Below are 15,379 nucleotides of genomic sequence, written 5' to 3' on the forward strand. Positions count from 1 at the left end.
TCAGTCCATTGAGGAACTATCTAATTTACCTACTCAAATTAAGGGTAAATACACTTAATTTAAGAGTTTTTTGCTTATTTCTGGATTGTTTTTATTTAGACAGACTAATAAATGAGAAATTTAAAGCAATGAAGCGAAGACGAGGCTTCAAAAGGACCTAAGTTTATCATTCCAACATGCATAGCTCAGGGGATCATAGTCTGATTCCAAATAATAAGACTTATCAGATGGAGATTATTGTGCTTCCAAACCTTTCTAGCAAGATAACATAAATTATTTTCTAACAATCCTGTCATTAAATAATATTCAATACTGATTCCTGTAAAGTTTGAGATGACATTTCTACTTTTTCAGATATCATGGAAGTAACGATACAACACCTCACAGATTGATAGGCAGCAGTAGCTGCTCCTCTAAGGATACCATTTACTGTTTTCCATATTTTCAACAGAACTGTCAAACGTCCTGCTATATTGGGGTGTTAACACAAGCAAATACTCATCTAATGAAGAGATTTTATTTCCTTGTAATTAGTTTTTATCACTGTTTAGAGAGGCTTTCTCTTTGGTGGCTGTAAATCTGTGTACCATCTGTGTTGCAAAATAAATACCTAAACATGGGGATGGTGGAAAAAAAGAAATATTGTTACAGCATAAAACTAAGCAATGCATTAGTTGCTAAATATGTTGATCAAGTTGCTTTAGAAGTGAGTTTATTGCTCTATAGCAGAAGTCACCTACGATGTGCACACTGGCACCAAGGGGCCCTCCAGGACCACATGGTGTGCCCTCAGTGTCTCCTGAAAACGGCAAAACTCACCACTGGTCTGAGTTAGAAATGTATTTATTTCTGATGCTCTTCTTTTTTAACCATGCTTGCATTTATAGATTTCAGAATGAAAATATCTAAAAAAAAAAATTAGAACTTCAAAAATATGTTTATCATGCTTAAAGTTTAGGTGAACGCTGACTCCTCCATTTATAGGTCAGTATTGGAAGCTCTTCCTATGACTCAGTATCCATGAAGAAGCTTTAAGCCTTAAAAAAACGTAGGTGACCCCTGCACTATAGGTTAAATGCAGGACTAGTAACACGATGACATTCAACCTAATTCAGTCCATTGAGCGAAAAAGGTATGGTTTAGGGAGTCGAAGGCAAGGCACTGAACGACGCATGTCACTCAAGAGCTCATCTCCTTTTGTTTAGCCCAGGTAGGTAGCACATATTAAAAAAACAACCTTAAAAAAATAAATAAAATTATTGTTGTATGGAGTTTTAAGAATAGGAAAGTATAGAGGCCCTTTAACAGGTCCTAATACAATCCAAATCCCTCCACAAGGTTAAAGTCAGAGTACAAAATTAAGGTAGGCGTTGATCATTTTGTGAAAGTAGAAAGGACACTTCAAAATATTCTAAACTAAATAGTAAGAATTTTTGGAACACATCATCACCCTCACTCGAGGACGGCCCAGACAGGGATGATCAGTCTCTGCTGTGTGTCCAATAGCCAATTGGGTTTAAATAAATCAAAAAGTAAGTCAATCACAGTATAAAAGAAGAAAAAACTACGAAAAGGTCAAAGGTCAAGGTCCGGCCAAGCCACCTTAGTGTAAAAATATAAGTTCACATTGTGTGCTTCAAAATCCTGGCATTATTCTCATTTTTAACACATCAAAATGTAATCACAAGAGAAACAAAAATAAACTATTTCACTTAATTCCACATAGAGATTAGCCATTTTATTTTAAACTGGAAAAAATCTAAATCTAGATAAGTCATTATTTCATAAAATAAGTGCATTTGTTCTTGAATTTAGAAGGTACAAGATAATTAACATTTAAAATAAATACAATTACATTGTCTTATTTCAAATGCATTTTATCTAAATACCTTATTTGAAGAGTAAATATACTCATTCAATTGGCAAATCATCTCATTTACCTACTTAAATTAAGGGTAAATTAACTTAATTTGAGAAATTTTTACTTATTTCTAGATCTTTTTTCCAGTGTAGGAGTAATGTAATCCAGAGAACCTGACATCTTGAGTATTTAACAATCAGATGCAGGATATTTTAACGGTGTGTAAATAAACGTGAAATATCTGAAGTGTTTAGCTGTTGCATAAATTCATTTTTTGTGTGTATTTGCTTTGCTGTCACTAATCATTGTCTAATAAATCACACAGACGAGGTACAAATGCTTCTTTATTTGAAGTGACTTTTCTTTTCTAAAAGGAGTTGGCATTATTTTTCAACATGGCTTCAGCAGATCCAATTATCAACAAAGGAGGTTGTCGTTACATTCCACATTAGAAGTGTTTCTGCAGAGTATCTCCTTCCTGGTGCACAAAGGAAATGGCACAAAAAAAAAAAAAAGATCAAAGGTGGGGAAACGAAGCTGAAAATTTGATATTTTTCAAAAAAACTGTTCAACTTTTATTATCAAATCATTTAAGGCGTATTCATAAATATATTGCTAAAATTCAAAGAGACTGAAATCCTAAGTTTTACCAACATTATGTACATTTTCTTTTAATAGAGGTTCATGATCAAAGTTTGATATTTACACACTCAACAAATATTACTCCCCGTTTCATCTCCAAACTCAAAAGAAACTAAATATTTTGTTCAGCAGACAGGAAAGAGCTTTTAAAGGGCATGTCCTATTAGAAGCTTAAAGTCTACACATTTCAAAATGAACAGATATTCATTCCTCATTAGCCCTCCAGTTGTTTAACAAAGCAGAAAAGTATTTTAAAGGGACTTTAACTGCAGCTGTTTTATAATTACAATGAGACAGACTTGGTTTAAAAGCTGGTTTATCAGCTGTTTCAAACTGAATTAAATGTATAAAACATAAACCTAACTGAAGCTGACACTCTCCCTTGAGCAGGGAGTTAACAGCCAGACCAAGGCAGCCACGGCTGCTTGTAGGCATAAAGTTTGATCAAATAATTCTTAATTTTTTCTTATTATCTATCCTCTGGTTTTACAAAACTAAACTGTTACCCATTGATGTTTAACCCTGATAATTAGCTTCAGTAGCCATCCAACCCGGAATATTTGTTTTATTTACAAAAATACATTACTGTAATGAATTTTACTGTCATCATTGGAAGATGGATAATTTATGTATGATAATTTATAAACGTGAGACTAGCATATAACTGTATGGCTCGGATATTTAACATGTACCTATCAATGCCTGTCAGAGCAGGAGCTGAAATGACGGTTTTATCTAAATTATAATTGATCTTTATTGATCTCATATTACCCATCCCCTTAGGGAGCAGTGGGCTGCCATCATGGGGCGCCCAGGAGTCGTGTGGGGTTAAGGGTCTTGCTCAGAGACCCAGAGGTTTTCATAATTTAATTCCTTTCATAATTAATTTGGGGATTTTTGTAACAAGAATCTTTAAGATCGTTATGTACAAACCGACAGACCGGCCTGACCGCACAGAGCTTTTAAATCCTAAAGTAGGGTGCCTGTTGGTTAGGTAGACCTAGCTAAAAAATCCATTAAAATTTTCACTTTAAAGTTTTAAATTCAGATTAACCAGTGTTAAATTTTTCCTGGATGAAATGTACTTTTTTAACATGTTTTAGCAACTCTTGAATGCGCTCTTGCTTGTTTGTGTCTTCTTTAATTTTTAACATGGAAGTCATAATCAATCTGGAGGTAGAAATCTAAAAACGAGTTAAAAGAAAAACTTAACAAAATGCTGATTCATGCCCTTTAAATTCTGACACATCACACAGACAAATAAAACCCAAACAGCAGGATACAAAAAAAATATTCTGATATAAGAAATGTCTTAAATCAGAACAAGTTACCCAAGGTGGAGAGGATTAAAAAAAGAAGTTTAATAAATCCTGTTACCAACCAGAAATGAAGACCTGTAAAGGAGCCGAGAAAAGAAAGAAGTGCTTTAAACCATTTAAAATAAAATCTAAAAAAATCCTCTCACCAACTTTTAAAGTTACTTTCACCCATTTTAATGTTTTTACAGGAACTATAAAAAGATAAAGCCTTTTATTTTCAGATTTAACTCCAGAAATTCAAAACTTGGCAGCAGCATCCTCTGAAAATAAACCTGTCACTGTCTGTGACATGCATCTCATTATAGAAAAAAAATTCTTCAAGGTGGCTTTTTAAGAATCTCTTTTTATACAAACTTTATTTAGAGGAAAAAAATCCAATTTAAATTTGACATTTTATAGGCTAAAGCTGTAGACCAACATGGAGCTGATTTCTCCTCAAAGCTCAGTGCTGGTCTACCTATAAACTCATTTATACAAAGCATTCAGACACTAACCTTAAAGATGAAAACTAATATGAAAGTTTATCCTGTCTTTAAAGAAAAAAATTATATATATATATCACAGAACTATTGGTAAATTTTAATTCAAATATATTTTTTTAAAACTCTTCCAAAGTGGAAGAATAATTCAGGTTTAGGTTTTCATCCTTATCAGATTCCTGTGAGCTGCTGAATAATTTGGAGGCTCTTTTGGAAAAAAATAGTTATAAATTTTGAAAAACAATTTTGTTTTTGTTGTCTGTGTTTCTGTTTGGAAAACTCAGACATTAGCAGATTTCCTCCAAAGGTAACGACTAAGATTCAAGGATCCAAATACTTTGGTTTATCTTTTCAGGATTTGGGCCAGGTTAGTTTCTTTGGCGTTCTCTTATAATCCAAAAAAATAGTTTTTCATTGCCATATAGGTTTTTAAAACAATATAAACCAGTTGTGGGTCGGGGGTTTGAAAGGGACCGACTCTGAGCCACAAAGGCTGTATTGGTTTCTCCTGTTCAGATGAAAAGTGCCGTATATATTCCCTTGGCGCTCCGTTTAGGTCGGATCCATCTCACTGCATCTGATAGCCGGCCATGTTATAATTTCCAACGTTGGACATGGCGGCATCGGGAGGCGTCGGTGCGGAGGCATATCCGCCCATCCAGGCTGATGACTGCGACTGCCTGCAAAAGGTTGACAGAAACCCAGTTACTCAGGGATAAGCCGCACTGTAAACTGGACTCATTAACTTCTTATTTCATGTCTCAAACAGAAATTAAACATTTAAAGCAGTTTTACATCACACCAGTGGGTATTTTTTCAAACAGGGTTTCTTCAAGTTTAACCAAGTTGTGCTCTTTTAGGTGGTTTAAATGTAAAGCCTATGTAAATTTAGGTTCCTAAAATAAATAACTCAAGTTGGAGTTATGTTTTTTTAGATTTGGTGAGCAAGTTTCCTTCAAAATAGAAGTTTATTTAAGTTAAACTGTAAAGTTTCAGTACAGAAACAAAGCAGTCCCAGTCAAGAAAATCAGCTTTGTTCTTCAAAGGAGTCAGGGATTAAAGGAATCAGTAAAAGTTTGAATTTTTCTCCAAATTATTGTGTGAACTCAAAGGTCTGCTATTTTTTTTTTTAAACAAAACAAGCAATAATAAACTTATAAAGTGATTTTAAAGCCACACCCATATGTTGGTCTAGATCGGAGGTCTAGCGCCCCCACCTTGCGGCTCCCTGGAGCTTTTTCAAAAATGTATGAAAATCTATTTTTTCCATTTGTTTTAATGTGGTGTGCAGGAGGTCAAACAAAAATCAGTTATGTTTTCCAATGCTGTAAAAGTCTGAATAATAAATATATTTAAACAATAATTTGCGTCATAGCCATAGAGATCAGTGGTCATAACTTGCAACCAGCGCGGCGCGGTGCCAGGCAAACAAAGCGGCCGGTGTGTTTCGGACCATGGATCCCAAAGGGAAAAAAAGGAAGATGGCTAATGAGAAAAAAGGATTCAAAGAATGGACTGAATCATTTGCTTCCATTATCAATGCGGAAGGATTGCCTGCATTTTTGCTTTGTAATAAGTAATAAAAAATAAAATGACAAATTTGGAAAGGCATTTCCAGGGAAGGTAAGCTAAATATGCAGCTTTCAAAATTTCCCCCCCTTTTTTTTTTTTTACATTGTTACCATGGAAACATCCTTTTGTGTAGAAACAAAACAAATATCATTTATGGTTCGTCAAAGCCGCTATTTCATTCGGGGGCCTCAAAACAGCACATTTTCAAACACAAATCTTTCAAAATTCTCTTTTTTATATCGTCACCATGGCCACTATGGAGGACCAACTCTGCCATATTTAAAAATAAATACAGAAATAAATAAATCCTCAATACACAAATAAGCAAACAATGAATTACCACCAAAAATACAATAAACAAATAAATGTAAGTTGAAATTAAATTATACAGTGAGACATAAATGTATATAACTCTTTTAATTTGCTTCTTTATTTATTTGCCTTTGAAATATTTACCTTATTTATTTTTTTGTCCTTTATAATCTTCAACTTTATTTTGTAATTACTTATATTTTTAAGTATTTATTTATCTGCATGTTATAATATTTTTGGCTGTTTTATTCTTCCTTTGTATTTTTTTACACTTGTTATTTCTTCACCGCTATTTATTTCTGCCTGCCCTTTTTAGGCCATGTCCCTATGAGGAAACATAAAACTTGGCACTGTTATTTACCGACAACTGCTGATTCTTGTGATGTTTCGGTATCTTTTAGTTTTGGATGTATTAATCATAGATCAACACAGCAGTTTTCACATTCTTTGCATTCTGCAAATTTTGCTCTTTCCTTCTACAAAGGACTTTGTCTTTTAAAGAATATTTTCAGTTCAACTTCTGTCAACTTCAAGGTAAACGGATGCTTTTGGACTTTTTCTTTTGGTTAATCAAATCTGACGAAATGTTCTGCTTTAAAGAGGAGTCTGTTTTTTGCCATTATTCTGCCAAATGATTCTACCCTACAAAACTTCAGCTGATTCAATTGTTTTCTGCATTTTTAAGTTTCTGATTACTTCCTATTAGGGGTGGAACGATTCACAAAATCCACGGTTCGGTTTGGTTCACAGTTTCGTGGTCACGGTTTTCGGTTGGGTTTGGTATATGTTGATTGTTACACCGAAAAAAAAAAAAATAAATAAAAATTAATGAAAATTTTTTTTTTATTAAATTAATGAAAAAAATCCAAAAAAATTAATGAATTGTAATTATTTTTAATGATTCGCAGAAACCATGGATAATTTCCGCATGTTTTGCTGCTTTGAATTTAATCATCTCGCGCATGCCCTCTATGATCTCCAAGGAACTCAGAGCGGAGCGGACGGGAGCCACAGCGGAGGCTGTAGCGGAGCGGAGCGCTGACAGAGTATGTAGGATTTCGGGGTTAGCATGACATGTTGGTCATGTTGCTGTTAGCATAAACAAAACGTGTTGCACAATGCTTGCACACTGTTGCACTTTTATCCACAACTTTCTTTCCGCCGTCATCGTAGGTCACTCTAAATGCAAAGCGGTCCCATACAGCAGACCTATAAAGTGCTGCTGGCGCGTCTTCCAACTCCTGTTCTTTCCCACTCGCCATACCCACACAATTCTCCACAACAACTAATTTTATTCTCCTGCTACACCCGGCTAAGCGGCTTCGCTTCTTCTTCTTCTTGTTTACTACTGGTGGTTGGCTTTGGTCGGAGTACCACCACGTTCTGCTCTGGAGTGTAAACGCTTCGCCTATGAGAAAAAGGAGCAGCGCATGAACCGAACCGAGACAGTCGAACCAAACGGTTCGGACGGTTTTCATAAACCGTTCCATCCCTACTTCCTATCACATTTTCAAATGTTCTTCACCTAATTTCTGTTTTTTCCTTTATTCTAGTTCTTCTTTTTTCCATTCGGCAGAAAAACGCATTCCCACTTTGCTGTTTCTCCGAAACAGCTTTTTCTGGTTGTATATTTAAGTCCTTTTTTATAAGACTCAATGTAAAGATTTATCATTTTTAAAACATTATTTTTTCCACAATCAAACAGGAAAATAAAGCTTAAAAAAATCTACAATACCTTAATATTTATTTTTTGCTTGTTTGTTTTCCCGATGTTTCATAAATTGAAATAGCAAACATATATACCATAATCATCACTAAACTCATGGTTGATCATTTATGAAATAAACGGTTTGAAAGGATTCATTTTTTTGTTTTTTATAAATTGTGGTGGTCACACTAGCAACTATTTTTAACCAGAGAAAAGTAAATGAGATTTTTTGACAGAAGACTCACTCTACTCCGTATCCTTGTTGGTTCCATGTTTGTCCGTACATGTTGTAAGAAGGAACCTGCCAGCCGTTGCCCATGTACTGACCATACTGCTGCTGTGGGTCTCCGTAGACCTGGTTCCACTGGCTCCACTGACCGTAATCAACCTGCCCGACATGGGGAGGAAAAGGGGGAAAGAAACGCTTGATGTCATTCATCCTTAGACCGCATCTTCACATTAAACAAGAATCAAAACTAATACAACATGAAGATGAGAAAATAATGCTTTCTTCCCATGTATATAGTATGTAGCTGTATACTATATATTGTATATAGTATTTTGTATGTTTTATATTGTATATAACTAGAGATCCTGTATTCTGTATATACATCTAATTTATCTGCACCATCAACACAAAGTCAAATTCCTTTTAAGTGCAAACCTACTGGGAATAAACTTGACTCTGATTTTAATGACTTGGAAGCTGGCTTTAAAAAAAAAGTCACAAAGTTATCTCAGCGCTAACAGTCAGATTAGAAGTTAAGTTAGAAGTCAGGTTAGAACCAATCAGATAAGTACAGACGGGACGTGATCAAGTCATCTTCCCTTTAACTCTGATGACGATGATGTTTAGCTTGTATTCAAGTGTAATTTTCTTCTTGTCACTCTTTCAAAAAGGGCCAAATTATAGAGTTAACAGCTAACAGTTATCCCCAGATTCCACATACTCCGTAACCGCCCCGCTGCGCTGCAGACCACCTTCGCAAAGCAAAGCCTCCAGCCTCCGCTGTTCCTCCCGTCTTGCTCCGCTCTGACTTCCTCGGAGTTTGAGAAGAGCATGCGCGATATTAAATTAAATTCATAGGAGCAAAAGATGCAGAAAAATACGATTAATTTAATATGATATAGTAAAATATTCCCCATCAGAATATGTGCAGTTTCTGCCCCAAATATTTTATTTTTGTTGTGGATTTTTGAAACGGGGAAAACTAGGATCATCAAAAATTGTTTTTTTTTTAATGAACTATGTTTGTTCTCTACTTCCAAACTCAGCATCTCTTCATCCAGCCTGCAATAAGGAATTTCTTTTGACTGGATTCGGTTAAACTTTTAAGCCTCTCGGTATAAAATAAATATATTGATTTAGATGAGAAATCCGTTTCCTGGTATGTTCAGGTAATATAACAATAGTTTGTATCCAATCATTTAATTAAATGTAGTTTTTGGGAATTTCTAAGAATTAAGCAACAATCTGTAGTTACCAATCCATTGTTACTATATTTTAGACTCAAACTCACTGCGGATCCAGACATTTGAATTGAGAAAGCTTCCTGGAGAGGTGGCGAAACGTCTTCAAACCTTGGAAACCAAGTCCAGTGGATATTTTTTGAATTTTTACGGAATGACTATGACCTGGATGACTGAGAACCTTCATCAGCATATATTTTAATTTAACAAACGGGATCTTCAACGATCTTGACCTGGCCGGAGCGGAGCAGAGCATGGACGTACATGGACGGGAACGTGCAGATGATTAGCGGTCGATGTGGAACAGTTCTCATTGATCAACATGACAGACAAGTACTCTTCACGGCGTACGTAAGCAGGGCGGAGCGGAGCGCTGACGGAGTGGAATCTGGGGGTTAACCTGTGGATAAATGAGCTGTGGATCTCTGTTATAGTCACCGTCATATTTAGCCCTTTTTCCCCCACATTTTGTAAAACAAACCTTCAACCAGCCAAGAACATCTTGACATACCTGCTGTGGGTTTTTTGCCATGTCAGAGGACTCTTTGCCCCAGTAGCACTTCACCATTTGTCCCTCGATGGCCGTGCCATTTACAGAAACGATGGCGTGTGCAGCGCTGTCATGGGAGGAGAACCTTCAAAACAAAACGCATGAGAAAAAGCAGAGAGTGAATGGAGACACAGCCCATGAGAAAATAATAGTTCAGCAATTCTCTGCTGTGCTGCTGCTGACATCTAGAGGCTAAACGGTGTCATGGAATCTGACGTTACCTGATGAAAGAATAGCCTTTTTCTGGGAAAACTCTGACCTCCATGATTTGACCAAACGGTGAAAACGTCTGTCGTATCAGATGTTCTAAAAGAATCATAGCAAAGAAAAAAAACACAATGTTATTCTGATTTCTGGATGTCATAAATAGCTGAGACGTCTATAATTATACAGCGATGACAGAGTGGCTGCTTAAGAATCTGATACTTGCCTGTGAGTCCTGCCTGGATCCCACCGCAGTACACCGTGCAGTTCTGAGGACTCGACTGGTTCACGACGTCATCGAACCTCAGCTGCTTCGAACCGTCTGAGACAAAAACAAACAAAACAAATAATTTTATAAGCGGATTCCTGGTTTTAATACTCATAATTCATCTTCCTCAGGGAATCAGGACCAAACTGAATTAAACAGCCATGGTTAAAAGTAGAAATTTTATACTTTTGTGATGGAAGATGGTTAATGGATCGTTTTTGGTCAGTTATTCACTGCATTTTGTTTCAGTCACGTTCCAGTTTAAACCTCATGAAAACCTTTATTTTCCATTAACTTTCAATTAAGCAAAAGTAATTTGTTTTTCAGCAGTGTTGTGCCTAAACGAGTTCCTATTTTTAGTGAACGGTGAACTGAACGGATCAGTTTTAAAGTACACTGCATAGAAATGAAATCTCAATAAGTAATTTTCTTTTCTTTAAATACCGTAAATTCTCTAATATTGGCCTGTATTCCAATAGCGGCCGGGTCTCTAATAATGGCCTCTATCCAATAAAGGCCTGGACCGCGATGCACTTGAGTGAAATAAAGGCCCGGGCCTATATTAGAGAATTTACGGTAAATGCATTTTTTCTTGAATAGAGGAGGTAAGTGAGACACTTTGCCAATGGAACAAAACAATTTACATTTAAAATAAGAAAAAACTATTTTATTGTCTTATTTCAAGTGAATCTTGTCTAATTTTCTTAATTGAAGAGTAAAAATACTCATTCCATTGGCAAATAATCAGATTTAACTAACTTTTTTACTTCTTTCTAGATCCGTTTTGCAGTGTAATGAACGTAAGCAACGTTCACTCTGAGAATAATGAGTGACACAGGCAGCTTACACTGGCGTTCAATTGATAGCGACACATTTCATTTGATAACGTCAGGTTTTACTGGACATATATTAAACAACCTGACAGATCAGCATGTCTAAGCTAGAACAAGTCTGCTCCATTCATACTCATCTCCTGGTATTTCTGATTCCAGTTTAGCAGAGCGCTTGGCAGAGTTTAAAGAACTAACAAAGAGGACTCGGACAAAAATACTCATATTTTTGTGCAAACTGTGCCCACCAGGATTTAAACAAGTCTGTACGTCAGCCACGTCCAAAATATAAAGCTTTAGGCTGTGGTGCGCAGTAAGTATGGCTAAGTGGACAATCTGAATGATTTTATGATCCAGATCTTTCCTGTATGTTTCTGAAGTTCTGGCTTAATTTTTCTAAATAAAGGCTTCACTCCACATCCAGTATTTTCCGGGTTTTTTTTCTCAATATATTATGATCACACATTAAAAGTGTGAATCATTCTATTGTGGCTTCATTTCCCAAATGAACTTGCACTAGTTCATTTATAGGTTTGTGAACTTTTTGAAAAAGTGAACTATGAATGGGAGCTAGTTCATTTTCATCTGTGTGAACTGAGTTCTTTTTAACTATGAACTGGCACAACAATTTTTGATAGCATATTTATACCGCTGCAACTCAAAACAGGATTATTGCATAAAACTGAGTTTTTGTCACACAGAAAGTATTTAATCCAGATAGAGCGACTGGGTACCACTATATGATAAAGATATTGAGTTGTTTTAAGATCATAAAAGTTACGCGTTTTAAATGACCTGGCTCAACGAATTTTTATTTTTATTAACATTTATAAACATTACTATAATTTGGCATAGGGTTAATTTTAACCCCTATATAAACATCAAACCTATAACTCCAATATACATTTGTCTGATGCACTTTTGTCAATGCTTTTTAAATCTTATATTTGTAATAATGTCTTTGTTTTTTACAGATCAATGTCCAACTTTTATGTAGATTACTAACTATGTATTTTATTGTTTGCATTAATTTTAAATATTGTTGTTTTATTATGTTGGCATTTTAAACCTTTCCCAGGGACTACAGTTGAAAATTAGCTACTTAGCTAACACTGGCTCATTTACAGAAATGTTTATTAATGTGCACTGTCCCTGTTCAAATAAACACGTAAATAAATAAATAAATTTATACTTGTAGAAGCTGTTTTATGCAACGTTTACACCTAAAGCAGCAGAGGCAGCAGAAGCAGCTAGTTTAGACGCTAAGTAAATGGTTGAAGCGCATCAACACGCAGCCAGACGTCCCGCAGCGCGTTTTGAGCAGCAGGAGCAGCGCGTCACGCACTTCTGAGCATCTGACGGGCTGCAAACGCAGCAGCTGCTGGAGGTTGAAAAAGGCTAGTGGATTGTTTTTTTTTTACATTTTTGGAATTGCTGTGATAGACTCTTTGGTTATGGTTTTATTGGTGAAAACCAAAGCACTATGGCAGCAAAAAAAATGTAAGATAAAAATCAATGCAAATAAAAGACAATTCTGAGCTGTGCATATTATTTTTTTTTTTACTTTTGAGTGAATTTATTTGGTGTTTAACCTATAATCTATTAAATAAAATAAAAAAACTTACATTAAACAGATTACCTGGTTATGGATGATATATAGTTAATGCTGTATTGCACTGATCAGAAATCTTCCAGTTTGCACAGTTAGAAACTCATCTTTTTGTATACAGTAATTTAAAAGGGTTGATTAGCCATTAATACTTACTGTCCTGAGCACTTTTGGGAGCTGGCGGTTTACGTGTTGCCCAGTTTGTTCTGATCTGGCGCCCTCCCAGCCACTGTCCCGCCATGTGTGAGATGGCGTTTTCTGCATCCTGTAATCCAGACAAAGGAACAGTACCACTCTTCAGAAAAAAAGACACCATAGTCCCCAATGCTTCAAAACTTAAACTGGCAGCGGCAATGAAGAAACTGTGCTGTGCAACTATAACTGTCTGTAATTTCAACTGATCAAATTAATGTGAAAGCAATTAAAGAGAATAATAAAAGAAAGACATAACCTTCAGTCTGTGTTCCTGCACTGAAGCCTTACCAGCTTGTTGTAGAAGGACACAAATCCATACCCTTTTGATTTGCCAGTTGTAATGTCCTTCACGACACGAGCATCTCTGAAGGAAAACGTGAGAAAAAAAAACATAAGATCAGCAGATTTTAGAAATAAAATTCTCACAGTAAAAGGAACCACGCAAAACACAATGAACTTTAGCTCCTTTACTCTGTCTTACAGTGAAATATGTTAGCAATTCATGACTTAATGCTGACTTCTTGAAAATAAAAAAACAAACAAGAACAAATACATGCAGTCTAAAGTATTCTTGAAATCATCTCAAGGTGTTTTAATAAATCTTAACCACTAGAGCACCACATGTTGGCTCAATCCTCACAGCAATAGGCTAGTGATTACCATGCATTTCTAAAATGTGCTGTAACTTCTATTCCTACAGACAGAAAAGTATATAGAAAATATCAGAAGAAAAAAGGAATTAAATGGCATACGTGGCCTGTTAACAGATTTCTGTATTTTTCCTGGTCAATTCTTTACCACCATTATGCCGTTTGGACTTTGGGCAGCTGTGAATTTTAAGAAATTGACATTTTCAGAAAATTTGGAAGAAGAGGATCATTGTTCTACAAACAACACTACACAAATCAAAATGAGACAGTTGAAGCAGAGGTGTTTATATAGGCTAGATAATTCATACATGGAATCTGCAAATAAAGACATATGGGAATGAAACTGAATGAATAGAGGAAGAAGAACTACATCTGAGTCTCCAGAGTGAACAGCTCCTTGGTGTTAGCCTTCAAGCTGCTGTCCAATCCTATCAGCATTTCTGTAAAATAACCAAATTGCTATTACTTCACTGTGAAGTACTTTTAAAGGCGGCTCTGGTTCATACACAATGCTTGCATTTTGCTCTGAGACGGGCGCTTCACTTACCACCTCTTTACATGGGGATAAAACGCAAGAGCTGGTTAAAAGCAGACATATTGTTCACAAATATGACCGACGTACAAAAAACACTCCATACGATCGTTTAAAAATGTTAGAAAAAGCGAGTCAAGACACACTGCTTTGCAAAAGTTTGATGACAAAGTCATTTTATTTGGGGGATTTTATTGCGATAGAACAAATGTGAAGCTTTATGTCGTTTGGATAGTTTTTAAAGGTTATTGATCTCCTGAAAGAACAAACCTAACTGAGACGTCTTTCATGATGAAACAGAGGGTGAAATTTTATGGAAGCAAATCGTTACCATATTTAAAATTAAAAAGCATTTCCAGAAATGCTTTTTAATTTTAAGAATGTGGCTGCATTGTTTGACTCATAAATAAAATAAGTAATCAGTAATCCTGTTTGCATTTTCATTTTATTCTTTAACGCTGCTCATCCTTTTATTTAATTAAAATGAAAAAAAAAAAAGACATTTGAGATTTATTTTTCAAAATGTACCCCAGCAAATACATACCAAAATTCAATTTGAAATGTAAAATTTGAAAACGAAAAAGCAATCCCAGAAATGCTTTTTCATTTTAAGAATGTGGCTGCATTATTTGGCTCATAAATGAAATTAGTAAGCAATCATCATATTTGCATTTTCATTTTCTTCTTCAAAACTGTTCACCTTTTTACTTAATTAAAAAAAAAAAAAAAAAAAGACAGTTGAGATTTATTTTTCAAAATGTACCCCAGCAGACAGATACCAAAATTCAATTTGAAATATAAAATTTGAAAATGAAAAAGCATTTCCAGAAATGCTTTTTCATTTTAAGAATGTGGCTGCATTATTTGGCTCATAAATGAAATTAGTAATCTATAATCATATTTGCATTTTAATTTTCTTCTTCAAAACTGCTCATCCTTTTACTTAAAAGAAAAAAAAGACATTTGAGATTTATTTTTCAAAATTTACCCCAGCAAATACATACCAAAATTCAATTTGAAATGTAAAATTTGAAAATGAAAAATCATTTCCAGAAATGCTTTAATTTTCGAGTTTTACCTCAAATTTAGTTTAGATTTAGGTTTATTTTTTATGTGGATCATCTTAATACATGTATATATATTGATCTAAATCAGGGGTGTTTAAAGTCAGTCTTAAT

General features: G+C 35.1%; 1 protein-coding gene across 1 annotated transcript in view; it reads right to left on the reverse strand.

Moving 5' to 3' along the window:
- Positions 1-3,527: 3,527 nt before the first annotated feature.
- The window catches only part of tial1 (TIA1 cytotoxic granule-associated RNA binding protein-like 1), a 23,585-nt gene continuing 11,733 nt past the window's right edge, over positions 3,528-15,379 (reverse strand). Inside the window, exons 6-12 of the mRNA XM_015380895.1 lie at positions 13,308-13,383; positions 12,981-13,089; positions 10,344-10,439; positions 10,135-10,219; positions 9,875-9,998; positions 8,139-8,281; positions 3,528-4,981 (exon numbers count right to left, since the gene is read on the reverse strand). Coding sequence (XP_015236381.1) covers positions 4,870-4,981; positions 8,139-8,281; positions 9,875-9,998; positions 10,135-10,219; positions 10,344-10,439; positions 12,981-13,089; positions 13,308-13,383 — 745 coding nt within the window. The 3' untranslated portion in view covers positions 3,528-4,869. The remainder of the gene's footprint in view (positions 4,982-8,138; positions 8,282-9,874; positions 9,999-10,134; positions 10,220-10,343; positions 10,440-12,980; positions 13,090-13,307; positions 13,384-15,379) is intronic.

Source organism: Cyprinodon variegatus, unplaced genomic scaffold, assembly GCF_000732505.1.
Source record: "Cyprinodon variegatus isolate N-32 unplaced genomic scaffold, C_variegatus-1.0 Scaffold11, whole genome shotgun sequence".
Classification (NCBI taxonomy): Eukaryota; Metazoa; Chordata; class Actinopteri; order Cyprinodontiformes; family Cyprinodontidae; genus Cyprinodon; species Cyprinodon variegatus.